General features: G+C 58.2%; 2 protein-coding genes across 3 annotated transcripts; one reads left to right on the top strand and one right to left on the bottom strand.

The window, feature by feature from the left end:
• Positions 1-109: 109 nt before the first annotated feature.
• LURAP1 (leucine rich adaptor protein 1) lies at positions 110-6,441 on the bottom strand. The gene is made up of 2 exons (XM_055815509.1): positions 6,141-6,441; positions 110-2,792 (listed from the first exon to the last, which is right to left on the bottom strand). Exons 1-2 carry the CDS (start codon positions 6,357-6,359, stop codon positions 2,103-2,105), a joined length of 909 nt encoding a protein of 302 aa, XP_055671484.1. The 5' UTR covers positions 6,360-6,441; the 3' UTR covers positions 110-2,102.
• POMGNT1 (protein O-linked mannose N-acetylglucosaminyltransferase 1 (beta 1,2-)) lies at positions 5,681-22,590 on the top strand. Of its 2 annotated transcripts, none has more exons than XM_055815507.1 (22): positions 5,681-5,847; positions 7,794-7,988; positions 10,286-10,394; positions 10,803-10,918; positions 11,229-11,294; positions 11,734-11,847; positions 12,475-12,592; positions 12,883-12,981; positions 13,506-13,633; positions 14,226-14,296; positions 14,602-14,677; positions 16,154-16,237; positions 16,372-16,413; positions 16,631-16,689; positions 17,246-17,318; positions 17,622-17,750; positions 18,080-18,205; positions 18,361-18,425; positions 18,809-18,853; positions 19,029-19,164; positions 19,674-19,783; positions 20,070-22,590. In XM_055815507.1, the coding sequence occupies exons 2-22, from the start codon at positions 7,878-7,880 to the stop codon at positions 20,170-20,172; spliced, it is 1,980 nt and encodes a 659-aa protein (XP_055671482.1). In that variant the 5' UTR covers positions 5,681-5,847; positions 7,794-7,877; the 3' UTR covers positions 20,173-22,590. The 2 variants fall into 2 exon arrangements, with proteins under 2 accessions (XP_055671482.1, XP_055671483.1); XM_055815508.1 differs by lacking the exon at positions 5,681-5,847 and adding an exon at positions 6,691-6,800.
• The last annotated feature ends 4,641 nt before the right edge of the window (positions 22,591-27,231 follow it).

Here is a 27,231-nt window from a genome sequence, read left to right as displayed (position 1 = left end):
AAACCTGCCCTGCCTGCAGAGCTGCCACAGGCTCCAGGGTGTTTCAGCCCAGAGCCTCTCCCCTTCCACTAGAAAACCCCGTAAGCTCGGCAAAGCATTGACATGTGGCCTGGGAGAAACACTACCATTTATTAAGTCAGCTATTTTTTGTTGAGAATGATTTTAACAGTACTGGAGGACTTACCCTGTCTCCCCCAGGGACCCTCAGCTGATTCATCGCATGCAGGGCTAGAAGGAAAGCGGGGAACAGCCAGCCTTGGGGGACATGGTGGCTCAGCAGCAGCAGCAGAGCACAGGGAGCCACGAGCTGCTCGCAGCCAAGCATGGCTGCTCCAGGGCAGGCAGATGGGATGCTCGCATAGGGCAACCCGGTTCTGGTTTGTTGGGATTCCCTCAAGTCCTCAGCAGGTGCCATCTCCAGGAATTTTGGACATTGTCCTGCTTTCCATGTCCATCTGGGCAAGCCCTAAGGATCTGCAGGGGAAGGGAAGGTGCTCGGGGGTCTCGGCACAGAGGGTAGTTTCCACTGAAGATGCTGCTTGAGAGACAGAAAGCTGAACCTGTTGTGCACCCAACCACAGCCAGGCCACATCTCGTATCTAGGAAGAGTCACAGCCAGGCCTTCCCTCTCTCTTCACTTCCCATGGACATCAGATGTTGTCCCCACTCCCACCACCCACCCCAGCAAAGAAAGAGCCAGGCTGCCACCCAGGCAGGCAGAGGAACAACAGCGCTGTGGCAAGAGCAAAGCTGTCACAGCACTTGGCTAGGGACGGATGCACCCATGGGTTGTGAAGCCAAGACCCTCCAGGCTTGTCCACACATGTGGAAGAGCCCCTCTCCTTGAAGCAGGTGGTTGCAGGATACTCAGGTCCTTCCTTGCATCATCTGGTGACGGCAGCAGGTCCTGCCCAAGCTCTCGCACAGCTCCAGCTGCAAGCCATGCTCTACAAGCCAGCAAAGGGTGTGCTGGGAGGTATGGTGGACAGACAGTAAAAGGCACAGGCAGAAGCCAAGGCTAAAAGGACAGAGGAGATGTCTCCAGTGCAGGTTGCTGCAAATCCACCCCGACAGAGGAGGCTCACGTTTCTGGTCGCTGGTAGGAAGCAGAGACCTGACACCACTCATCACACAGATGGAGATGCCAGCTCTCACCCCCATCACACTGCGCCAGGGGAAAGCAAGAGCCTTTCTGAGTCTGAACCCCACAGGCTCCATCAGGCTGCCTGTACTTCCACCACAGCCCAGGGTTTATTGCAGGACCTGGTCCCAAGGTGGAAGACAGTCCAGAAACAAACTGGGAGAACTGGATCTCCGTCTCCCACCCAGTGCTTTGCCCCTCTCATGTAATCACATCGGGGAGGGAAGTCTGCACCGTCATCCTTCCCCCAGAGGGCAGGCAAAGGATCCCCAGCCCAACAGAAGCAGCTACAGCGACCTCCCTGATCAGGCTTCAGATCGGCTTCGCAGAGGCATTTAAAGCAGGCAAGGCTTCACCTCAGGGAGGGGGGGCTTAGCTGCCACCACATGCTGCGGTCACATCCCAGGTACTCCACGTCGACTCTACCTTGGATGGACACTGGCCTTGAAGATGATGATGGAAATGAGCACATCCTACAGGGATGCCCTGCTGATGGTCCCGCCCCGCACCTCGAATGCTGGTGCCACTGAGCTGTGGCTGTATAGCAGCATCTCCCGTCCTCTCTGGGTAGCCAGCTTGGGGGAAGTGCTTGCAGACAGGAGAATGAGAATTTGAGGGGAGAGGTCCCAGGAGTCCCACTGTCCCAGGTTTCCTCACCCACCCTTCCCTGCCACCAACACCAAGGACAACACAGGAGTAACTAGCCACCTGCAAGCATCACCCCAGAACAAAAGATTAGATTTACAGGGACCCACCTCATCCCACCTCTCCCAGAAATTTGCCACAGGGCAGGCATCCCATCCCTTAGGGCTGTATCACCAAACACTGATGGGGGGAACAATGCAATACCATCAAGCCAGCCTGCCCCCCTTCTCTCCAGCCACCCCAGCTCTCCCAAGAAGAGACAACTGAAGCAGAGCGCGCAGTTGGGACAGCTGGAGTGGGAAGGTGAAGCCACAGGCTACAAGAATGTCACATCATCCTGAGACTGGAGCCAGCGCCAGTGGGCATCGTACTCCACGTGCAGTTTGCTGTTGAGTTTGCAGTTCTCGAAGTCAGCCTCAGCTTTCCAAGCCTTCCCACCCAGGTTCCCCTTCCCCAGCCTCTCCCTGGCCCCCGATGGCAATTTGGTGTCTCTGTCTGGTTCCAGAGAGGAGGGCTGCTGGCCCAAATACCCGTTGGCCACCTGGGGCTCCTTAGCAAACCGGTGATCCTGAGGCAGCCTGGGTGGGGAGAGGTCCACATGGGGCCACTCGTGCTCCGCTTTGCCCTTCTCTTGCTTTGCAAGACCCCTCTCGGGGTCGATCCTGACCCAGTCCTGCTCTGCCCTGACCAGGGCTCTGCCTGGTGTGGATGCAACAGCAGTTTCAGTGGCGTTTTGGGAATACTCATCCATGTCATCGGCCAAGGTGTCCAGGTAGCTACCAACAGAGATGCTGTCCAGCCTGTCGTTGGGGTCCTGCAGGCTGTCCCAGCTGCCCCGCCGCGAGGCCGCCTGGCTCTCCACCAGGCTGTACTGGCTGCTGGCAAGGCTGCTGCAGCGGCTGGTCAGGGTGCTCCTCTCCTCCAGCAGCCACTTCACTGCCTCAATGCCCTCGTTCACCACCACCAGCTGCTGCAGGATCTTCACGTCGACTGCTCGCAGGTAGGCCTGGTGGGGAGACAGAGAGTGCGGGGTTTTTGGGAGACCAAGGTGACCCAGGTGGCCAAGGGCCACCCCGAGTCCCAGCCCTCCCTGGCAGAGGTGTCACCACGGTGGCTGCAGGTCTCCTGAGTTGCTTGATGAACAGCATGGCATGGGGGAACACCTTGCAGGGAACCATACCAGGGGATCCTGTCCAAGACCCAGGGACACAGCTGCTGGGGACCAATGACTTACGGCACCCACCCTGGGGGAAATAAATCCAGGGCACTTATGTCACTGTCTCATGTAGGGACAGAGGTAAGCAAGGAACTGGAGGCCCTGGGTCTAGATCTGAGCCCAGAGCATTCCCCAAGCCCTGGGAGGCTGCTGGCAGGGCAAGAGGACCAGGCAGGGGCATTGCTCAGGGCAAGGGTCGGGCTGGACTGTCAGCGCCTCCCTGGGCTGTTTCGGTCAGGTCCCGTCCTACATTTACTTCCCCTCTTCTAGGATCTGATCCAAGCCTGGTGACAATGTGATGCAGCAGGATTTGGAGCCTGAGACACAAATCACTCCCGAAACAGGGGAGAGCGGGGTGGGGGGACACAGGCATTGCTGATCACACCACTCGCCTCGGCAGCTCCTGCCCCTCTGAGCCCAGGGAAGCTCATTGCAAAACTTCAGTTGCTGCAGAAACATCTGTTTTCCTAATGGAAAGCCCCGCGTGCCAAGACATTCCTGTCTGTGTGATACTGGCCGCTGAAAGCCACTGGATTTCCCCTGTACAGGACGCAAATATTTTGCCAGGAAAGGGAATAAAGTGGCAATGTGAGGTGAGGGAGAGAAACCCATTGCAGGACAGGTACAGGCATCCTGGGAGCTGCTGATGGCCATGGACTCATTCATGAACACACCCTGTCCCCAGCACCAGCAAGCTGTGACGGAAATCCACACGATCCCCCGGGATCATTTCTAAGCACAGTGCCCAGTCCCCAGCATCCGGTACCCTCAGAGTCACCCGCCCGCCCATGAGTGACCTGCTGGTCTCTCAAGACCTCTGTCTCCAGTCCCACAGCGTGTGCAGCAATAAAAGCATCCAAAGAAGAAGCCTGGGAAAACTCCAGTCAGGGTTTTGGCATGTGACACCTCTCAGTCCAGAGGACACACAAAACACAAAGGGGGAGGGGAAATTTGTAGAGACCCCACACCAACCCCCCATTCCCTCCCCACGCTCCTCAAGCTGGATTTAAATAAAAAAATAACAGTGAAGTGCCCGGACTGGGGCAGCAGCCAGCTTCGAAGTGCAGAAACTTCCTTTCTAGGCAAGTTATTTCAAAAACTGCCTACAACGGATTTTTCTGCACGCACTGCTAAAGCATTTGGCCTTGGCAGGGACAAGGCACGGGAGGAGAAAGGCTGGGAACCCCAATAGGAGGGGGTTCCTCATTTTTCTCTGCTTCATGCAACTGTGGCTATCAGAGATGCCAGGGGAGCCACCCCAAAAGCAGAGTGTGTGGGAACACTCCCCGCTTTCTGTATCATTCGCTGGAAATAGTTGGCCACGGATTTGCTGCTACTTCAGGCCAGTTTGACCCCCACTGTTGCACCCCCAGAAACTCCCTCTCCAGCAAACCAAGGTTACATAGGAGGAAACCTAGGTCCAGTTGCTCTCTATGTTCCTCCAGGTGCAGTGATGGGTACACCATGTCAACCTCATATCAGGAACAGCCACACTCCTCCTGACGCTCTCTAGAGGCAGGCAGAGGGGACAGAGCATCCCCCCCCAGAGGGGGGTACAGTCTCGCTCCCCTCCCCAGCATGCAGGAAACCTGCAGGCACCTTCTCCCTTCAAGGCACTGAGCCCTAGGGACAAAACATCCTCCTCGGACCAGGAGGCAAGAGTGGGAATTTGCCATCTTCTCCTCCCACCACTCACTCCCAGGCCAGCTTCTCCTCTGAGCACTGTGTTTGCTGGTCTCTGCTGCTGGGAGGGGAATTCTGGTCCCTGTTCACAGGGATGGGGAAACAGGGGGAGCCCTGTGCTGGGTTTGGGGCACTCGGGTGCCATTTCCAGGCTGCTGACCTGGGTGTGAGGGGTTAACAGTGGGGGTCAAACTGGCCTGAAGTAGCAGCAAATCCATGGCCAACTCTTTCCAGCAGATGATACGGAAAGCGGGGAGTGTTCTCATACACTCTGCTTTTGGGGTGGCTCCCCTGGCATCTCTGATAGTTGCACAAAGCAGAGAAAAATGAGGAACCCCCTCCTATCGGGGTTCCCAGCTTTTCTCCTCCTGTGCCTTGTCCCTGCCAAGGTCAAATGCTTTAGAGCAGCCCATTCTTCGCTGGCTGGTGAGAAGAGCCAGGGCAGAGAAAGGAAAAGCCTTTCCGAGCCGAGGTGGGTAACACCCGGCCAAAGCCAGACCTTGCAGAGCGAGGGCTGAACCTGCCGGCACCCGGGCAGGGCAAACCGCACGGCTGCGTCCCCCTCCTCCGAGCCACCGACCCTCTCCTCGGTCGGAGGGAGGGTGGAAGCTTTTACACCAACGATTTACACCAATATTGAACGGGGCAACGCGTCGGTGCGGGTGGCTCTGGCTGGGCAGGCGCAGCTCCATGGGCGGCGGGCAGGGATGCGGGGGTATTCAGGCTGTTTCCCGAGGGAAACGCTGCTCATTCCCGCCCACTCGGCGTGTGTGTGCGTGGGAGAGTCCCTTCCCCCAGCAGCACTTGAACCCATTGCCCAATCTCGCCACGTTTCCCAGAGGCGCAGGCACCGCCGGCATTTGCTCCTCCACGAACAGAGGAGGCGAGAAGGCTGCCACCGGCACCCCCCGGTCCCCGGGAAGGGCTGCCCCCGGAGCCCAACCCTTTACTAGCCACTGGAGAGGCCCCAGCAGGAAGCGAACCCCGGGAAAGCTCCCAGCACTGCCTGTGCCTTGTCACCCTGGGAGTGACACCCGGGAGGTGGAGGGGGCACGGACGGACGGATGGACGGGGACACCCGCCACCGTGCCCTTGGCGAAGGTCCCCGCCCTGAATCCTGATCCCGGGGACAGCCCGGTCCCGCCGGAGCCAGCGCCTGGGGGTGCGCGGGGTGAAGGGGGGCAGGACGGAGGGGGCCGGGGGGCCGCCGGGGGGCTGCTGCGGACACGGAAAGCCCGGAGGGGGGGTATGAGCTGCGGGCTGTTAACCTGTGCAGGGAGGAGCAAAAGGAGGGGGGTGTCCCCCAGAATGCAGACGGAGCGCAGGGCACTACTGGGGGCTGCTACGGGGGAGCGGCAAGCAGGCACCCGGGGGACACGCAATTACCCCGGGGGCGGCGGGGGGCAGCTACCGGGGGGGCGGCAGGCGGTGCCCCCCCGGCGCCGCGGGACTCACCAGCTCGAGGCGGAGCGCCCGGAGGCGGTCGGCGAGCGGCGGGCGGTCGGCGAGCGGCGGGCGGGCGCCGTGGGCCGGTGCGGGCGGCGCGGGCGGTGCGGGCGGCGCGGGGGCGGTCTCGGCCCGCAGCCCCCGCAGCAGCCCGGCGGGCGGCCGCCGTCCCACCTTGCTGGCCAGCTCCCGCAGGTCGGCGGGCAGCGCCTCCCCGCCGCCCTCCATGCGGGTGGGGCGGCGGCGCCGGGGCGGCGGCCGCGCTGTCACCCCGGCCCGAGACCCGGCCCCGCCCCGCCGCGCCGGCCCCGCCCCCAGCCCCGCCCCCGCTCCACCTGCCCGCACCCGGCCGCCGCCGCTGCCGCCGCCGGGAGGGGCTGCGCACCAGCGAGGTCCGCCGGGGAGCGCAGAGCGGCGCGGGGGGGCGGGGCCCGGGGCGGGGCCGGCGCTGGCCCCGCCCCCCCGCGGCGTCTCTGCGGCGCCGGAAGCGGCGCGGCCCCGCTAGCGCTGAGGCTTCGCGGGGCGGCGGCGGCGGCACCGCCGGGCCCGGCCCTGCCCTGCCCTGCCCTGCCCTGCTCGGCCCTGCCCTGCCCTGCTCGGCCCGGCCCTGCCCGGCCCCTGCCCCGCCCCGGCCTGCCCCGCCCCGGCCTCAGCTTCCCCGCACGGACCGTGAGTAGCGCGGCCGGCACACACACTCCGGGCCGCGCCGCCCGGCTCCCGGCCCCCCCGGGCTCTCCGCGGTCCCGAAGCGCCCGGGCCCACCCCGCTGTCGCTCCTTGCCGCCTCCGCCCTTGGTGCCTGGCTTTGCCTTCCCCGCCCCGCCCGGAGCGCCTGGGTCCCTCCCGTCCCCCCTCCCCGCAGCCCCCCCTCCCCCCGGGTCCCTGGGTCCCTCTACGCTACCCGTCCTCCGGCACTGCCAGGTCCCGCCGCCCTGCCCCGAGGGCTCTGCGCTCCCCAGGCCTCCCCCCGGCCCCAGGCGGCTGCTGCGGGCTCCCCACCCGACCTGGCCCCGCCGCGGGGGGCTGTGCTCCAGCCAGGCCCCTGGCCCTGCCGGGCCTCCGCACCCAGGCCCAGCAGGTCACTCCCAGCAGGGAGCCTGGCCTCACCTGGGCAGAGCCTCCTTGCCCCAGGGGTGCCGGCGTCTCCAGGCGGACTGTGGCTCAGCTCTGGTCCCCGTGGGTAGTGGCTAGCTGCATCCTCGCTAGGGGCGACGGAGCTGCTTCATGGCTCCTCCGCTGCAGGCGGGGAGGGTGCCTCTCCCTAGCAGGGACCCCGCAGGCAGAGATCACCAGCGATGGCATCTCAGTAACGCCTGCCCGTCTGGGCCCCATCACCAGCTTGTGCCTTTTGGCCACTTTTCCAGAGTGTGGGAGTGGGCCCACCACACTGCAGCAGCCTCGCTAAGGGGTTGGCCTGGAGCAGAGCCCCTCGCTGGGTTCAAGGGCTTCCCATCGCCCTGCTTACAGTCCTCCAGTGAAGCCTGGCCTCCTGGATCGCTCCCTGCAGGGCAAGGGGTGCTGTAAGGTGGGGGGGCTCTGTGGGGCTTTTGCTTGTGGCATGTGAGCGCCGTTCGTGGCCACTGCTTGTGCCAGGCCCTGTCTTTGCTGAGGAGAGTTTGAAGGCGCTCACCTCCCTCATCCTGTGCCCATCCCATCCTGGCAGGGAGACCCGATGGACACGAGAGTGGAGCAGCACGCATCCTGACCCCTGTCCCACACAGCTGCCCCTGTGCCAGCCCCTGTGACTATGGACGAGTGGAAACCCAACCCTGCCATCAAGCCCCACAAGAAGCGGAGCTGGTACCTTGCCTGGAAGTACAAGCTGATGAACCAGCGCGCACTGCGGAAGCTGTGCCAGGTGAGTCACCCACAGGCCTGCGGTGGATTAGGAAGGATAATCTGCAGGATTTGTGAGCTTGTGGAGCAGCTGCGTGGATGGAAGTGGGTCTGCTGGCAGTCTGGGTGATCTGATGGGCTGGGGAAGCATAACTTTTCCCCCCAAAATTTACCTTCAGTGGCTTTGTGCTCATGCATGGAAGGTTCTGCCACACCTAGCAGCTCCTTCCAGCTGCAAGTGGTCCTGTTAGGTGGCTATGGAACAAGGGACAATTACCCAGGTGTCCCTGGGAGGCTTTCAGCTAGAAACCAGACCGGTTCCTCCCCTCCTGGTTCTGGACCCATGCTGAGTGCTTCAGGGCTCAGCCTGCAGTGGGAAAGCATCCTTGCCATGTTTAGTCTGCAAACCAAGCCTGGTACAAGGCACAACAGGTGGACAGAGAAAATAGGGCTGGGTAACAGGATCGCGTGCCCCAGGGGCAGCTGGTGTCTGGGAAAGCCACAGGCCTGCTTGCTTGTGCTGTAAAATGGCTAATCCTTGGCAGAGCCAGCATGCTGAGGGGTGTCTGGGGGCTTAAGGACAAGTTTGCCCCCCCCCGTGACACAGCTGTGGAAAAGAGACTGTTCCTGAGATGAGCAGAGCTTGTGGAATCTGACAGTTGGTTGGTGTGGGAGGGAGCAGGGGAGGGTTTTGCATGTGCCTGGGGAGATGAAGACTTGCAAGGGCTCCCTGGGGAAGGAGACTGCTTAGTCCTCCATCCCCTGGAGTGCTTGGGGCTTGGCATTGGACCTGGTAAATCTGGCCCACCAGTCTCTCCCGTCCTCTCCCTTGGTTGCTGTGACATGTTCACACTGAGTCCTGGGATGCTATGTGGAGATTAGTAGGACCCTGAGCTTGCGTGGCCAAAACTGAAAACATCTAGTATGTCCAAAGTGTGCCTGGGTCAAGGGTCCAGCGCTTTTGGGCCATGGGATGAATCTGTCAGCAGCACGTAGCAGTCAGATTTGGGCCTCTGTGGTGGCTCTGCTGTGAGCAGGATGGACCCTCCTCACATGGAGGCTGATGGTGGAGCCCTGCAGTGGTTTTAGCTTTGCGGGTAATAGCTGCTCAGGGCTTTGTGTCTTACATCCAACAACAAAACCTCCCCTCGCTGCATGACTGTCGAGGGCAGTTTTTGGGCTCCCTGCTGGAGCTGAGGGCAGGGCTGTAGCTACTGGGCAGGGACTTTGTCCCCATGCAGAGCCCCATGGCCACCACATGCTGCTGTGACCTTTCTACCATGAAGAAGCACCTGGGCCCTGGGTTACAGAGCTCCCTGGGTCAAGCAAAGACAAGTTGCTTCAGCTGAGATCTTGTCTTTCAATTCTACATCCCAGGGCAGCATTGCAGCTCTAAGACCATCCTCTTAGCTGTGGCCAGATGTGCTTTTGCAGCTTACACCTGCAGGTGGATTATTTCCCAGCACAGGATGTTTGTGGTCCAAGTCTTCCTGTGTGGCTCTGTCTTGGTATAGTAGTTTCTGCTTTACACTGGGTCCAAATACCAGGAAGAAGACTGAAATTGAGGAAGAGAGGAGCAAGATATGCATTAAAGAAAATACAGGTGCTTGTAGAAATTTTGTATTCTTTTCTCCCTCCTCTTGATCTGGGAGAAACAAGGCTGTGGACAGTGGTGGTGGTCACACTGGGGGTTCCCATGTTCCATAGCTCCGGGACCTTGCCGTAGCCCTCTGTTGGCATCCACATGTGTTGCCTTGAAGTTTGCTGCAGACAGTAAGGCTGCGGGCTGTTCCCTGCAGCCTGTGGCACAGTGCGGTTTCCTGAAGTCAGACCTCAGCTTCTTCCCTTTGCCTTGCTTTAGTCGTGCAGCATCTCCTGTCTCTCCCTCTGCAACCAGAGGACATATTCAGGGTATTCAGGGGACAAGAGCAGTGATGCTGCAGAAGAGGTGGAAGTTAAGGTTACTGTGGGAGTTGTAACTCTGAATTACCAAACCCTTTGCCTGCAGAAACCCTCAACCTTGATGCAATATTTTAGCAGGAATCTGCTTGTGGATCTGGAAGCAGGGATACATTGGAAGTGGGTTAATTCTCATGTATCAAGAAGTCAGTGCTCTCCAGCTGATGAAAGCATTTCACCCTAAAACTCCGTCACCTCTATTTCCTTCTCTTTGCCTTTCCCCAGAAGAAAACAGGGGAAATGACAGATGCTTATCATCCCTTCCAAGATCTGCTTGGGGTGCCCTGCAGCCTCTGCCAAGGAGGTGGGCTGATCTTGGGGTTGTTACAGGCTGCTAACGCGAAGTGTCCTGCATTGCAGACAGGTGCTGTCCTCTTCCTGCTTGTGACTGTAATTGTGAACATCAAGCTGATCTTGGACACCAGAAGAGCTGCTTATGAGGAGGAAGAGGAATCTGCACAGGACTACGGTGAGGGGCAGCATCTTGCCTGTTTTTGAAAATGAGGAAACTGGGGGCGGGGGGGGAGGAGTAATTTCTATAAGTCACGGTAAACTTGTGACCAGCTACAACATGAAAGACAGGTCTGTGCATGTGGGTTTAGCAAAAATGAATAGAAAAGGCTGTTCCCATTCCTGGTCCGTCTGCTCAAGGCTTCAGCACATATGGCTGCAGAGGTCTGTCTTGGGATAGCTGGAACCAGACCTGTTGTCATTTTGTATTTCCCTTACCTGCCATCCCTGTGGATTCTGACACATGGCTTGTTGGGCTGGGGTGCCTGGTGGGCATGGCCTTCTGGAGGCTCGGCAGGGGTATCACCAAGCAGGGACAAACTAGAGGTGCCTTGGCTGGTTGAGACTGGGCATTTCTTCCCTGTAGATGATGAGATGCTGAATGTGGAGGTCCCTAGGCACCCTGTCAGCAACAAGAAGGTCTTGGATGTTGAGGTGTACTCCAGCCGGTCAAAGGTCTATGTGGCTGTGGATGGGACGACGGTAAGTGACGTGTGCTGGCTGTCCATGTGGGCAGAGGATGGATAGAGCTGAATGGGTGAAGCCTCCAGCAGTGGATGGTGAGAGCACTTCAGTGGCTAGCAAGAAGGTCAGGAGTGGATCCCCCCTTCTGCCTGCAGGACTCTGGAGGATTGTCCCACATTGTCTTCTGCTCTGGCATCCGTCACTGCCATGAACAAAGCCAAAGTGTCACAGGAGAGAGACTTGCCTATTGTTTGGGAGCTTTATTGTGCTGAATGGGCAGGGAATAAGAGGTCTCGGTGTATGGTTCTCATCGCTTCTCCACTTGCAGGTCCTGGAAGATGAGGCTCGGGAGCAGGGAAGAGGGATCCATGTCATTGTCTTAAATCAGGCTACGGTAAAACATCCCCATGTGTCCACGTTTGTCTTTCTTACTGGACAGTGTTTGTCGTTGCTCTTTAACTGTTGGGTGCGTGAGGCAAAGGGCAGCCAGGAGGGAAGTCCCCAAATGCTTATTTGTCTGTAGTTTCCAGAGCACGATCTGGTCACCCAGAGAGTCCCTGCAGTATTTCCTTGTCCTTGCCTAGCTGTGCTTGGGGAGCAGGCAGGAGAGGAGTTGTGAGGTTGGGTAATGCTGTCCCATGAACCTCAGTGCACTTCATGTCATGGATGAAGGCCCAAGGGCTGCGCTTGCCTGAGGCCTAACTCCCTGACATACCAGAAAAATAACTCATTGTGTTGCTTAGGGACTGAGGCTTCCAGGACAGATTTCCATAATTCTGCATGTCCTGGCCACGTAGCATTTAAGATGCATCTGACGTTTAAATACCAAACAGGGTCATGTGATGGCCAAGAGGGTCTTTGACACCTATTCTCCCCATGAAGATGAAGCCATGGTACTTTTCCTCAACATGGTCGCCCGGGGCCGGATCCTGATCTTCACCATTAAGGTATGTGGCCTTGGCATCAAAAGAAAAAGTCACCTTGAGTCAGGATGCCCTAAAGCTCATCTGGGCAGTTGCCTCCTGAATATCATCGGACATTCCCAGGGCTGTGTCACATCCCCACTGGGCTATCTCTCCCTGCCTGGATCACTTCCCTTGTCCTCTTACTCCCTCGTGTTACTACAGATACTACTGTTTGTCCAGTAAGGCAGGAGAGCAAAAAGCAGATGTGTCAGAGGCTGCAGCAACAAACAAGAGGTTAGGTGGAGAATGGCCAGGAGGAAACATAAGTATGTGGTGGGACCTTTCTGGGTCCCAGTTCTAGGCTTTACAGGGGGCTCTGGACTGCTTCAGAGTTCCAGGTTTAGCTATGTAAAGTGTTGTTGAACACATGGCCCTGCTTGAGAACAATTTGGTCTCAAGGAAACAGGAGTCTGCAACTCCTCTGACCTCCCTGTGGGTCATGATGAAGCCATCAAGAGGTTTAGTAGCACAGAGACCTTAGGAATATGCTCTTGAAGGTTTCTGGTTCAGCTGGTTCAAGGGTAGGAGTGGCCCCTGTACCTCTTTGGGAGACTCTCCTTGTCTGCATCAGGAGCCAGACCTCAGCTGCAGGGTTGTGCTTTGTTCCAGGATGAAGGCTCCTTTCACCTCAAGGACACAGCCAAGAATGTCCTGAAAAGCCTGGGGAGCCAAGTTGCACCATTCCTGAGCTGGAGAGACATGTGGACATTTGTGGGGAAGAAGGGAGGTGAGTCTTGCACAGGCTGGGAGAGGGTTCATGGCTCCTGTTTTTTTGGGAGAAGCCACATGAAGACATCCCCAACACACCGTATAAGCAGGGAACAAGTTACAGAGAGTGGCAACTCTGTTCCTGGGGGTGGGGGAGGGGATGGAGGCAGAGCACACCCCTTCAGCAGCTTGCCAGAGGCCAATGGGAAAGGTGTCAAGCTGCCACCTTGAGCTACAGCCCCTGCTCATGCCCTGACATAGGAGGGATGGGCCCTTCCAGACAGTCCTGACCCTCTGTCCCTGCTCCAGGGGAAGTGTATGGGGAGAAGCATGCCAAGTCGCCCGCCCTCTCAACGTGGGGTGACCCCGTACTGCTGAAGACAGAAGTTCATCTGACATCTGTGGAAGGTAGGAAGTAAGGTCTGCTCTGCAGCGCCAGGTATCTCTGGGACGTGTCTGCCTGCTGCCCTTGATGTTTTGAGTCAAAGCCGTGGGTCTGTTAGCAAGGTCACAGGATGGATTTAAGGCTGTTTGAGATGGGGATTGTAACTTTTAAAATGGGGCCAGCTTCCCTTCTTCTTGCTTCTGTGACAATTCCAGGCATGGTCGTGGTTGGGAAAAAGTGGGGCTGGGAAAGCAGGGAGATGGTCTGGCCGTTTGTCACCTCTCCAAACCAGGTCTGGTCCAATCTTTTCTGACTGCTGGCCTTGAACATGGGCCTTTGCTGCTCAGAGAGGCCATATGGTGGGGACGGCTTCTGAATAGCTCCTGTGGTTATATCTGGCATCCACAAGTGTTGCTTGTTCAGAGTAATAAGGACTGGCTTGGTGATGGCTGAGTCTAGGGAGAGCCATGCGTGTGGCAGTGTAGTCTGGAGCACACAAGGTGAGGCCATGGGGGTGAGTGGTCTGTTTTCTCCTTGATGCCTCCAGATGCTGAGTGCCATTGGCCCGACACAGAGCTGAACCGCCGCCGGAAGAGGTTCTGCAGCAAAGTAGAAGGTTACGGCAGCGTCTGCAGCTGCAAAGACCCCACACCCATTGAGTTCAACCCTGATCCCGTGAGTGCAGAGGCAGAGTATTCAGGGAATGCTCCCAGAGGGCCGGGCTGGGCTGGACCAGGTGTATTTGCAGCTCAGATGCAGAGCCCTGTCCTTAAGCACCAGCTGAGTGGAGCGGACTGCCCCTGGGCAAGCTCTTAGCCCCTACAAAGGTAACGTGAATAAACGTGGTCAGGTCATGCAGGGGAAGAGGAGTTCCCTTGCCCTGCGTCTGCCCTGAGCTGCCAGGTTACCGTGGCTTTAGGGGCATCAGTGTAAAAGTAGCAGAGTGTGTACATCTGGAGAAGGAGGAGCTAACGTGGTCTTTGGGCACAGTACTGAAGAGTTTGGACAAAGGTCTCTAGGTGGATGCAACCTGGGATTTGGAAGCTGGGTCTGAGGCGGGGTGAAGGAGGGGAGCTCACAGGGTCTCCACCAGTGCTGAGTGGAGTCCTGGTTGGTCAGTGTGGTCCTGAGCCAAGGGGAAGTTCTATGCAGCTCTGCATAGAGTGAGGCCAGTCCCTACCCCTTGGATCCTGCTCCCAGTGGCATAGAATCATTTGGCTTGGTGTGACCTCCCCCAGCCCCACTCACACACACTTTTCTTTTCCAGCTCAAAGACAATAAAGTCTTTGATGTGCCTGTAGCTGTTATTGCAGGGAACCGCCCCAATTACCTGTACAGGTAAGCACTCCCAGGGGACGTGGCTTCTCTGTTCTGTGCCCTAAGACCAGGCATGGCCCAGGACCTCCCTTTTGTCCTGCTGGCAGGTTCCAGTTTCCTCCTGGGGTTGCACGAGTGACATGGGCGGACCTGCTTGGACAACTGCTGGGGTCCTTGGCCACGGGAAGGGGAAGATCCTGGGGATAGTAGATCCTGTTCCCTAACTGTGCACACTTTCCCCCACCCCAAGGGATCCATACCCCTCTGCTGAACGGCCTGGGCCCGCTGGGGCTGTGCTGCGCTCAGGCCCCTCCATCTCTCCCCAGAATGCTGCGCTCCTTGCTGTCGGCTCAGGGCGTCAATCCACAGATGATCACAGTGTTCATCGACGGGTACTACGAGGTGAGAGCACCCCCGGAGGTCCCTGTGGCCAGGTTCTTGGTCCCTCAGCTGAGAGTATGTGGTGTTGGCCCACTCCTTGGTGGGGGGCAGGCTATGAGCCCCTTCGCCCTTCCTCATGCTGTGGGTCACCCTGCTCCTCATGCTCTCCTACACAAAGTCAGTCAGCTTAGCCAAGTCATGGGTGTGGATAAAGCTGCCTTGGCCTTCTCCAAAGCCCAGGGTTGACACTCCCATGTCAGAAAGGGGCTGGTGTGCAGGAATGAGGTGGTCGTGCTGGGCTCTCCCCATCCCCTTTTTTCTCGCTTGATGAGTATTGCCAGCCCTTGAGCAGGGTCTGGCTGTAATACTGCCTGTCCAACTCCCTTACGTGAAGCAGAACAAACCAGTCCAGCTGTGTCTGTCCAGTTCCACTCAGTAAGAGGTGAAGAGAGCCAAAATGGTCTGTTTTCCTAAGGCTCATGAAAGCTGAGGCTGGGAAGGGATGCACTGGCCCTTTAGAGCACAAAGATCTTCGCATCAGCTCAACATTATAAAATCTTGGAGGATCCCACTGCAAGCTCTGGCTCTCTGGTAGCAGGCTGTTCTCCAGGACAGGCATGTGGGATCTTTGTAGGTCTCAGGAGCTTGCTGTCCCTCGTCCCTGCAGCAGCCCATGAGGTATTGTCTGGTTGCCTTGTGATGGAGGTGCGGAAGGGAACAGGCTCGCTCCCTTGCGGGCCTCTCTCACCACTGCCAGGTTGTGGGGCTGGGGGAACTGGTTTGTTTATGCAGGCTCTTACTGCAGCACATTAGAGCGGTTAAAGATAGCAGCATCTATTACCATGGCAACAGGAGCAGCATCCCTCAGCTACGAGGGGGCAGCCTGGATGCTTGTGCTGTCGTGGTGGATGCCAGGGAAAGGAGGAATGGTTGGTGCAATGGGGGCTCCTTCTCTGTTCTGTGGCTATGAGGTGAGATGGACAGCAAGGGGATGGAGAAGGCCTTGGTGGGGTCTTTTTGGAGCAGAGACGTGTCAGCCCAAATACGGATTACTTCTGACCCCAGTACAGATGTGCTTGGTCAGAGACGTCCCTTTCTTGGCAACTGTGAGGGAAGATTAAGTTAGTTGTGGTCCTGACATGAAGCAGCTAGGAAGTGTTCCTGGCTATACCCTTTTTCTTTCTGCATTGTCAGTGGGGGACTGGGAATTCGGGGCCTCTCAGATGTTCTTGGATACAACTTTGGGTCTGCAAACTAGCGGGACTTACAGAAACTTATGACAGTACGTAAGGGCTGAAGGGCCAAGAGGGTTTGGAGTTCCTTGCTGCAGGGCCTACAGCACAGCATCATTTCAAGCCTCAGTTGCCCCTAAGAGGACAGCCACATACAGGGGATCCCACAGGCGTATTCTTGTCCCAGGGAGCTGACAGTGGCAGAGGATGGGGAGAATGTATCCAGACCCACACATTTGGTGAGCTTTGTACCTTTCCATTGCAGGAGCCAATGGATGTCGTGGAGCTGTTTGGCCTCTCGGGAATCCAGCACACTCCCATTAGCATTAAAAATGCCAGGGTTTCCCAGGTGAGAGACCTTTCCCAAGTCCTGGGAGAGTTACGTCCTGGGACCTGGGATGGCATCCGAGGGGGAGACAGACATAGCCTCGCATCTATGCCAGGTTGATGCTAACGCAGGCAATGATCTGTCGTTTCTTGTAGCACTACAAAGCCAGCCTGACTGCAACCTTCAACCTGTTCCCGGTGAGTGAGACCTCTGCCTGTGCTCTGTCTAGCTGCTCGCCCTTGGGAGCCAGGCAGCACAGGGTTCCCTGGGAGGGTGACATCTGTGACCCCCATCTCACAGGAGCTGGAATCAATCCTCTGGGGCAGGGAACAGCACAGGCAGGGGACACTTGCTTGGTGTCTCTGCTCTGTCCTGTTCCTCTCCATCCTTCTGAAGTTATCCTTGCCCCTACAGGATGCTAAATTCGCCGTGGTTCTGGAGGAAGACCTTGATATTTCTGTTGACTTCTTCAGGTAAAGCTGTAGGTCCCTGTTTGGGTGGGGCATTTTCTAGAAGCTCTCTGGCTTCTCATGAGAGGCCAGATCCTTGCCGTGCTGTGTCGCTCGCTTATCCAAGGCTGAGCAGCCCCCAGGCAACAGCCATAACTGAGCTCTGCCTGCAGAAAATCTTGAGTCCACTGTCCTGGCCCTCAGTGCAGGGTGACTTTGGGGTCTGAGGTCTCTTCTGGTTTGCTTTTTGGGGACGTTGATGCATTATATACACATATGGTTGGGGCTGCCCTGTGCAAGAGGACAGGGACAGTGTCTGATAGGGCTTCTCTTCTTAAGGAGGAGAGACTTTTGACGGAGCAGGAGACAATGTCCCTTTCCCATAGTGAGATGCAGCTTAGCTTGTTTGGGTGCTCGTCCCCTGATCTCACACCAGCATCCGCTATGTCAGACTTATAACCCAAGAGATGGGTTGAACAGTCCCAGCAGTTGGGGCGTGGCTCATCTCTTGGTGGAAAATTTGCCTTGGTTTGTGTGTGGGAGGGATGTTTGACCAGGGACTGGGCAACTCTTCCCTCAGCTTTCTGAGCCAGTCGATACACCTTCTGGAGGAGGATGAGAGCCTATACTGCATCTCGGCTTGGAATGACCAGGTGGGTCAGGGAAGGATGGTGGAGCCGGGATGCCTCTGCCCTGTGTTGTTCCTATGTCAGGCTGGGGTCCAAGTTCTGTCTTTAAAGAGGGTGCCCCCCCGACTATCATCCTAAGTGGGTCTGTCTCCCCAGCCCTACACTCTTCAGAAGTGCCCCTGCCAATAGCCGTCCTGTCCCTGCCACGTGCTTCCCAGTGGCTGTCCCCTGCTCCCTGTGCCAAGAGCTTCAGTGGAGCAAGATGCCTCCCTTTTTAGTGCAATAGGGGTACATTCAGGGTGCTGAATTTTCCCTGTGACATTGCAGGGCTATGAGCACACGGCTGAGGACCCTTCGCTCCTGTACCGTGTGGAGACCATGCCAGGTCTGGGCTGGGTGCTCCGGAAGAGCCTGTACAAGGATGAGCTGGAGCCAAAGTGGCCAACCCCTGAGAAGGTGAGTACCCTAGAGCGACCCTGCCTTCTGCACCCCCATCTCTGCCCATCGGCAGTCCCTGATCATCACCCAGTCCCTGTGGGTACAGCTTTTGGAGGGGCCATGTCTCTCCCTGAGCTTCTTTTGGGAAGATTGCCAAAGCCGAATGGATTTGGGACAGACGGTAACTTGAGGATGATGTAACCAGCCACAGAGCTGGCTGGAACAGCCCAGGCAACCTGGAGCCAAAGGGGCTAGAGCTGGTGTGGGTGGCCAGAAAGGTCCCTTGATGGCTACACTAACAAATCATGTCCTCAAACTTGAGTGTGAGTGGCAGTTTCCCTCCCCAGCTCTGGGACTGGGACATGTGGATGCGGATGCCCGAGCAGCGGAAGGGCCGGGAGTGCATCATCCCTGACATCTCGCGCTCCTACCACTTTGGCATCGTGGGGCTCAACATGAACGGCTACTTTCATGTGAGTGACCTCTCTCAGCCCCTAAGCCCCGTCCTGGAGCCGAGCTCTGACTCAGCCACCTATCCAGGTAACAAGGATGCTTGACGTGACCTCCAGGTCCTGCTGACTCATGACTAAACACGGTTCTCCTTCCCTCCCCTCTCCCTTCTTCCCAGGAAGCCTATTTCAAGAAGCACAAGTTCAACACTGTTCCAAATGTCCAGCTGAAAAATGTGGAGAGGTGAGTGCTGGTCAGAATGAGATCTGGATGAAACAGTTGCTTGACCTGACCCTTGTTCCCTTGTGCTGGGGACAACTCCCTCCCTTCTGGAACAACAGCCATGACCCCCGGCCCCAGCACATTGGCCTCTGCTGGGGAATCCTTGCAGTGGTCTTTGTAAGGGTGGGTTCAGTGGCCCTGTGCTTCTGATGCACGTGTTGAAGGGTCACGGTTTTGCTGCCACGTCCTCCAGGATGCATGGCAGTCCCTGTCCTGCGTTGGTTCCAGCCTGCCTTTTAGTGTTATGCTGGGGCAGTCTTAAATACGGATCATCTTGGGACGTTCCCTGCTTATCAGACTGTCTAACTGCGCCCTGATCTCTGTGTTTTCTCCTCCTCCAACAGCTTGAGGAAGGATGCCTACGAGACTGAAATTCATCGGCTCCTGGGGTAAGTGCCTGCGGGAAGGCTGGGAGACCACAGGGCACACTGGGTGGACAAACCAGGACAGAAGAAAGGGTGGTGGCTCTGGCAGCCCCAGCTACTGCTTGCCTGTCTGAAGTACTCTGCAGTGGGAATGGGGAGGAGATAGGGTCCCCTCTCACTCCCTTTTCTGTTTCCACAGTGAGGCTGAAGTCCTGGACCACCGCAAGAACCCCTGTGAGGACTCCTTCGTGCCCGACACCGAAGGCAGGGTCTATGTCATGTTCATCAAGATGGAGCAAGAAGCAGATTTCACCACCTGGACTCAGCTTGCCAAGGTGAGGCCCCTCAACATGGCCCATCCGCAGCCCTGTGCTGATTTCAGCATTGCTGAGAAATGTCTGGCTGTTGTTCCTGGGTTTGTCTGTGGCATGGCTGCAGCTCAGCAAATGGATTCTTGGTGTCCTTGGGTGATGTTAAAGCTCTTGGTGTTTACAGAAGGCGCTGGGTCATCCAGGGCAGATGCTTGGCTCAGTGAAGAAGACTGTTTTATGACCTCCCTGTGTGGGAGTCCAGGGCCTGAGCTTGTTGGGTAGTTTCCATCCCTCGCCTGGAGGTGATGAGCAAAACCCCCTGTCCTGAGGCAGGGATGGGAACGGGTTCCCCCTTTCCTGCCACTGATGGTAGCTGGAGGGGTGCTGCCCTGCACCACCCCGATCAAGGGGTGCAGCCCTCTCCGCTGTGTTTCAGTGAGGGCAGAATTGGCGGCTTTCCTTGCCGTGGGTCACCTGGCTCTGGTGTCCATCCCCAGGCTCTGATGCCTGTTCCTCACTTCCTACCATCCTAGTGCCTCCACATCTGGGACCTGGACGTCCGTGGGAACCACAAGGGGCTGTGGCGGCTCTTCCGCAAGAAGAACCACTTCCTTGTGGTGGGGGTCCCTGCCTCCCCCTACTCGTGAGTATCAGAGGCACAGCAATCTGGGTGATTCCCCCCGCTATCCTCATGGCAGCATCCCCTGCCCGGTACACTGCATAATCTGCTTCTGTCCTGGCCCAGTTCTGGGGCATACCACCCCCACTTCTCAGTCAGTGTGGTGGGGGACAGGATACGTGCCTAGGGCTGGAGGACGCCCCGGTGGGAAGGAGATCATGCCAGGAAGGCCAGGCAGTGCTGTTGGGAGTTGGGCTGCTGAGGGGAGCCACCACCCCTGCCCGCTCCCATCCGGCTTCCTCACCTGCAGGTCCAAGAAGCCCTCGTCGGTGACACCAATCTACATGGAGCCCCCTGCCAAGGAGGAGGGGGCAGTGGCAGTGCCAGCGGTTGCTGCAGCAGAGCAGACGTGAGGCTGGCAGCTGGGAAGCGAAGGGGACCGGGGGAAGACAGAGACCCCCATGGTGCAGAGACAGAGTTGGCAGCAGCTCTCGGAGGCTGGTGACTGGACACAAACTCCCCATTTCAGGCTGCAAAATGAGATCTCGGGCTCCCTCCAGCCCCCTATTGTGGTCTCCCTCTCCCTTGCATGGGACAGGGTCCTTCCCTGTAGATATGCCACCCCCCCATCCCAGGAACTTTTTTTTTTTTTTTTAACAGACTCTTTACTAACGCTGCTCCTTTTGTCCCCTGGCTGGGCAAAGCTGGAGGAAGATGCTCAGCAGGGAGCTAGAGAGGGCCTTGAGAAACACCTCTGCTTCCCTTTTTGACCCCCAAGTCCTGAGAAGGCAGCATGCTCTGTCGGGTGCTGCAGCCTACCAGCTGGGTGTTATTTATTAACTCTTGCCTGGCTGGCTCCATGCCTGGTGGCAAAGAGGGGATCCTCCAGCATCTCTTCCATCTCCTGCACGATGGATGCACCTTGAAAGGCTATGCTGGGCTGGACATCTGCCCACACACTGGCTTCTCTTCTTGGGCTGGTACAGCCCAGCTCACAGGCAAAAGGGAATGCCGGAGAGTAGCTGAACTTGCTGTGGACACAGGGGACACCCCATACCCAGCGTGAGGGCAGTCAGGTGTCCTTTTCCTCTCTCTGCAGTTCTGGAACCTGGAGATGGATAGATGGAAGTGGACCAAGCTGTGTGCCGCAGCTCAGACTGTCCTCAGCCACCTTCTCTGTGGGGAGCAGCCCTGCCCCCCGAGTCGTGGGAGAGGGGGTGAAAGTGCCTTGCAGAGCGAGATGGGAGCAGCCAGCGGGCATCTCCCTGGCTGCAGCGGCAAGATGGACTGAGGTCCTCTGGAATGAGGGGTGCTGCGCTCTGGCGTGGTCCTTGCCTGTGGTACTGTACCTTGTCTGTCCCTCATCCCTGGCCAGGTACCCCCAGCTTTTGCTGAAGGCAGCGGGGGTTTCTTCTGACTCCCTACCCTTACCATGGTACGTTGCTAGCAGGGAAGCTGTAAGCTGAGACAGGATGGACAGCCTGGCTCTCCTGCTGTGGTACACCCCTCATGGAGAGGGAGGGGGTCCCTGTCCCCCCCTCCTGTGCCTTAGGAAGGACCCCAGGGCCCCATCGCACCCTCAGCCACTCAGTACTAATGTCCTGCCCACCCCACCCACCAGGGACAGTCCTAGTCCCCTTGCTCAGTACACCTCCACGTCTCATCCGTGCAGCGAGAGAACTGTTCTCTGCCCAGGTCCCCCCAGCCTCAGGCAGAGATGCTACACTCTGGCTTGCCCTTGGGAGGAGGATTTGCTGCTCAGCCCTTTACCTGTGGTCGCAGGGGCTCTTTCCTTCATTTTCTCACTGTGAACTGAGCATCGTGGTCTACACTACACTAACTTATTTATTTATTGCTTGTGGGAAGGGGAGGATGTTAGGAAAGCAGCGCGGAGAGCTGGCAGCCCCCAGCCTGTGCAGGGGCAGTCATGGGAGGCTTGTCTCTTGTCCCCCTGGCTCCATCCTCTGTTCCCCTCCTTCCTCCCTTACCCAGCATAGGAATGAATAGTTGTGAATGTGGGAAATCTGTTCTTTGGCCAAAACGAGCCCTGTGTAGACACAGCGCAGCTCTGGCATGACCGCAGGGACTCTGACCCCCACCATCCCTTGCCTGCCTGTCCCAGCAGCAGGGGTGGGATGGGTGCAGGAGGGGAGCAAGAGGGTGCAGGGTGGCACCCTTAGGCTGTGATACCAAGCTTAGATTCAGCCCTGCTCCCCTTTGCCACCCCAGTACTGCCCTTTGCAGGGACCCTGCCAGTGGGCAGCCAGCCTCTCTGTGCTGGCCCTCAGGGTAAAGCAGGTCCTTTCAGCACCGTGGGAGAGGGATTTGGCTTCTTCCTGGGGAAGGCAGCTCATCCCCAGCACCCTGCTTTGGAGTAACTTCCACAGCTCTCCACTGTGATGCCCTTTCTTTGGCATCTCTGTTCCCGAGGCCCAGTGTCCCTTCTCCCCGAAACTGAATGCACTCCCTCTCCCTTCTCTGGCAGGGCTCAGGCCTGGCTTCCTCCTGGGACTGGGGAAGGTGGTCCTATGGGTAGGGAATGGTTAAATGCAAGTTCCTCTCTCCTCTGCTGCCTGCCCTGCAGCGACCTGGGGGCTGTGGCTCCTTGCTCTCAGCAACAGCAGGACTTGACTGGTGGGCTCCAAGCTTCCCCCCCCTCTCAGTACACCTTGATGGGCCTGCCGGGTGCTGTTCTCCATCCCTGTTCCTCCAGTAAAGGCTCCAGGGTGGCAGCCATGGTAGGGCTGGGTGCATGGGCATCCCCAGGGCTTGCCGCATTCTGAATCAAATTATTTTTTCAAGAGTAAACATTGCAAAGCTGTTGAGCCTCACGTGTTTCATATCTGGCTTTATGCATGGCCCAGGGCTGGAATCCCCAGCTCTGGCCACCTGCCTGGAAAGGACAAACCACTGTCCTCTGGTGTCTCGCTTTGCCCTTTGCGCCACAGGGCTAGCCATGGGCTAACGGTGGCCCCAGGCCTATGCCAGCAGAGGTCCTCCGAGCTGTGCTGTGCCATGTGGCCAGAGTGGCTGGCACAGGTTTATGAGCTGTTTCCTCCTCAAGCTTTATCACTTTTATCTCCAGTTCAGCAACCTACAGAAACTCTGACCGGCTGCCTGGGGGCTCTTGCTTGGCATAACCAGCCCCCACACTCCCCCCCAGCACCTCCAGCTGCCCTCAGCCCACCCCTGAGAAATACAGACTCATGGCCCTTGGCTCCTGGCTTGGTGTCCCCTTGGGGGTCAGCAGCTGCTCATCCTAGGGTGGGGGGCAGCGAGCAGTTTGCCCTGGTGCTTGCACCCCACCATCTGGCAGTCTGAGCCCCACAGGGCTGAGCTGCATTTCTGGCACCTCTGGTGGATTTGGGGTTCTTTCCTTTGAGGGAAGTGAGGTCTTGGGATAAGGACACACACACCCCCCCCCCTCTAGGTCACAGCAGGGGGCAGGGATGTGGCAGCTGGAGGGAACTGGGGCCCGGCCACCAACCAGCCATGGCTGGAGCAGAGACAGTTCAGCCCCTGCCTGTTTCTGGCCAGGGGTAGCCAAGCAAAAGCAGGGGCTGCAGGAGGGATGTCCAGCAAAGCCACCTCCACAGCACACCCGCCTTTGCCTCTTTCCCACGGGGTGTGGGTGCAGGCAGTGGTGAAGCGAAGCCAAGCGAGGAGCGAGCTTGGTTCTGCCATGAGGAAAAATAGCTACAGAGCCTCTGGGTCAGCTCTGCGTAGGTGACACTTGCAGGAAGCCCAAGAGACCGCTCCAGATTTCTGCCTCCGTGGGGCGGGGAGCCCTGGGAGGGCTGGATGCGTACCTGTTCCTGGGGCTGGGACCACAAGACCCAAATCAAATTGCAATTGGAAAGAGTCAGCCACCAGCACAGATCGGCCGTGACCTGCATCCCGTACCACCTGCCTCAATCCTACAGCCAGGCTGGGCTGTTTCCTCGGCAGCTGCCACCCCCTCCCCAGGACAAGGCACAAGCTTTCAGTGGGGTCACCCCCTTGCCAGAGGCTTTTTGACCCACCCCAGGGGCTTGGCTTGGTGGTCCTGGACTGGGCTCCCACCTCCTGGCAGCCTCTGCATCCGACTCCTGCTTAGGCCAAACTCTGTGGTGCTGAGCCTCTGCCAGGGTGCTGTGGGCAACGAGAGGATCCAGCCACTGGGACCGATGCCCCAGAGCCCGGCAGGGCAATGTGGGCTCACAGTGGGACCCACCCCATCGAGCCTGCATCTGCAAACTGCTGCGTTTACAGGGGCATCCCCTTCTGAAAGCAAGGACAGATGCTAAAAGCAGGTTAACCCCCTTGAAGGGGAGTGCCTGTGTCAGGCTGAGGGAGAGCTTCGGCTCGTCGCCCCCAGGTGATGGTGATGCCAAGGTTCATTGCCTGAAGGGGCTGGGTCCCAAGGAACCTGTTAGAGGAGCAGAGTCACTCCCCATCACGCCCTTTCTCGGGGTCCCGCTCACCTCCTGGCTCAGCCCATGGGTGCTGGAGCATCCCCATGTCTGGGAGCTGGCTGGGTGACTGGCCCATTGACCTGCCCTGCCTGGGAAGCCCAACCTGAGGGCTCCCACAGCTCGGCCCCATGTGGCACCAGCACCAGCTACCCACGTTGCAGGTTCCCAGGTCTTGCCCAGCCCCCCGCAGCCCAGCCTCCCTGGCTTTGTGCAGCAGTACAAAAGAGAACCTGCCCGGGCTGCTCTGCGTCCCAGGAGCTGGCTGATAATTAAACAAAGGCAAAATAGCCTTGGCATGAAACTTGACCTTTCCAGAACTTGGAGGGGGGAAGGGGAATTCTGCATCATATCTGGAGGTGGTTATTTTTATGCATTATGCTTTTTTGGCAGGGAGCTCTGTGCTGGGGAAGCAGGGAGTCCCAGTACTCTGATGATGGGCTGGCATGTGGGAGACAAGGTCGCGGCGAACCCTTCCCGTGGCACATCAGTCCCTCTGTGCCCCACAGATAGAGGGAAGCACCCTCCAGCTGGCGCCTTGCGGGATAACAGACACAGCCCTCTCAGATGGGGGGATCTCAGTGTTGCAGGGACCCTACTGCCTAGGACACGGTGGCCCCATCCATGCGTGGGAGAGAAGCAGTGGTGCTGCGCCCAAGCCACCTGCATCCAAGCTCAGGGAGCTGATCCCCAATTCCTCTGCTTTATAAAGAGCCCTGCAACACCAAGGTGCCCAAACTGCCCCCAGGGAGGGGCTGTGCTTGGCTTCTCCCCTTGTTCCCAGCTGCAGGGGGGTCTTTCCCCCGCACTCAGCCTGTCCCTGTTCCAATCCGCTGCCGCACCTCCCAGCGTGGGGCTGCCACCTCCTGTGCCCACACCCAACAAAGCCAGGCAGCAAATTAATCTTCAACTGGGTACCCGGAATTGTTGCTGTGGTAGTTATTATGCTGTGTTCTGCCTGACGTGCCGTTAACGATTAACACCTCAGGTTCAACGTCAGCTCCTGCCTGCTGCCTTTTCTATAGCCCTTCCATCACCTCTTCTGATATCCTGACAAATAACCAGTGCGCTGAGCTGCCCAGAAAGCACCCTTGAGCCTGGGTGCACACCCAGGATGGGTTTATGTCTAGGGGAGGGAGGAGGAGGAGGAGAAGGGGAGCCAGGAGGAAAGCTGTGCTGGGAAAAGGGTGCATTACCTTACTTCTCCTCCCAGACTGGTACGTGTCCTTCGAGGATGTCCTCCCTGCCTCAACCTGGGAACAGATTGCTACAGCAAATAGAGGGAAACCCCCTGCAGCAGACACTTTTTATGGAGCTGACACCTAATGAGTTTGCTTCTGCTTCCCATTCACTCCTTTTATCAACACAAACTCGAACAGCTGTCATTCCTCCTCCCCCTCATGACGAACAAGTCCCCCACTAATGCTAATTCCCAGGACAGAGAGGGCAGCTCGTTTCCTCAGTTGCTGAGTGCTACCCACTCCCAGCCAGCACATACCTGCCTGCCACGCAGGGTTTTTCCTGTTGTGCCCTGGGACAGGTGATGCTGGTGGCGAAAGCATCCTACAAACCTGCTGGGACTTCAGCCCATGCGCAGCACCCATTGTGGCAGGGCTACAGGTGTACAGGCACCCCATGGGGCTGCTGGGGATGAAAGGCAGCTTCAGGTACTCGCCTTTCCCATGTGGCTGGGAGTTCCAGCCTCTCACCTTCTCCACCAGGATGCTGCCCTGCAGGAAGCTCCTGGGGGGGGGGCAGGATCCATCCCACCCAGCCCAGCCTCCAGCACACACACCAGGCCCTTCCTTACTGCCTTCGAGGGAGCAGCTCAGCCTTGAGCCATGCTGCTCCCTAAGCAGGGGGAAATTCCCTCTGTGGGCTCTGAAAGCGGCTGTTTCTCACAGGGAGAAGATTCAAGGCTGCTGGAGTGGAGGGGGGGAACATGGTGGCACTGCGCTGGTCCCCAGCACGTGAGGCAGGGCTCTGCGTGCACCGGTTTCCCTGTACAGAGCAAACCCCTGAGCACAGGGACCAGACTTTGCTTTTTCTCCTGGGTTGGGTTTGCCCCTCTCCCAGCTGGGGAGGTGATGAGGGTGGTGGAGAGAGACCTAGCTGTGTGGGGGGAGGCTGGGCAGCAGAGCCGGGGTCACTGCCAGGGCCAGGCTCAGCAAGTGGGTGGCATTTGGTCCCGCTGGCTCTGTCCATCCCAGAGTTTCTGCCTGTGCTAGCTGGCCAGGCTGTTCAGCACTCACGCAGGGAGTTGTTGCCCCCGGGGGGATGGAGTGGGGCACAGCCCGTGGGCAGGGGAGCACCAGAGGGTGCGTGGCTGGGGGCCGCAGTGACTGGGCTCTGGCAAGCACTGCCCGCTTGCCTACAGCCCCTGTCAGGGAGACTTTACCCTCCTGCTCTCCCCCACCCTTTGTCACAGGTGGAGAGGAAGAACCTTCACCCCAGCAGGCACACCTTGTCATGTCAGCTGCTCGGGCACCTCAGCCCGGGGATGCCTTCCCAGAGGCAGCAAGAAAGTTTCTGCTTGCTACCATCGCCCCCAGGGACTTCTTGGCCTCGCACGCCGATGGCGTGACTGCCAGCTTTTGGGGTGCTGCCAGTCTGGGGGAATCAGGCAAGTCTAAGGGTTACAAGGCGCAGAGATGCTTGCTGGCACTCACATGGGTTGGTGGGGATGGGTGGTGGGCTGGGGTGTGTCCTGGGGTTGGTGGGGGACCAGATGGGATGGGGTCTCCTCTGCGGAGCCCAAAAGCTCCGGTGGCACTTGGGCAGTGGAAAACAGAAGGCAGGGACACAGCAGGAGCACGGGGGAGGCTGCACCAGCCCAGCTCACCCCCCACTGCCCCACTGCTGCCCTTTCGGCTGCCAGGGGAGCCAAGAGGCAAGAAGGGTGATGTTGAGGAATCACATCCGGGAGGAGAAACTGGTCCTTCGAGTTTTCCCGGCAGGCAGAGAGGAGGAACCGAGCCGGTGGTTGCACGGTCATTGCCAAAACTCAGCACCACAGAAGCA

Source organism: Falco peregrinus, chromosome 10 (assembly GCF_023634155.1).
Source record: "Falco peregrinus isolate bFalPer1 chromosome 10, bFalPer1.pri, whole genome shotgun sequence".
NCBI classification, from domain to species: Eukaryota; Metazoa; Chordata; class Aves; order Falconiformes; family Falconidae; genus Falco; species Falco peregrinus.
The sequence above is the reverse complement of the archived record's forward strand: the minus strand, read 5'-3'. Positions and strand labels throughout refer to the sequence as shown.

Excerpts from the sequence above, each read along its gene's own strand:
- LURAP1 (XM_055815509.1), bottom strand. The coding sequence starts at position 6,359 with ATGGAGGGCGGCGGGGAGGCGCTGCCCGCCGACCTGCGGGAGCTGGCC. Across the intron at positions 2,793-6,140 it reads GGGCGCTCCGCCTCGAGCTG|GCCTACCTGCGAGCAGTCGA; the intron begins GTGAGTCCCGCG and ends TCTCCCCACCAG.
- POMGNT1 (XM_055815507.1), top strand. The coding sequence starts at position 7,878 with ATGGACGAGTGGAAACCCAACCCTGCCATCAAGCCCCACAAGAAGCGG. Across the intron at positions 16,238-16,371 it reads AAAATGCCAGGGTTTCCCAG|CACTACAAAGCCAGCCTGAC; the intron begins GTGAGAGACCTT and ends CGTTTCTTGTAG. Across the intron at positions 18,426-18,808 it reads CAGCTGAAAAATGTGGAGAG|CTTGAGGAAGGATGCCTACG; the intron begins GTGAGTGCTGGT and ends CTCCTCCAACAG.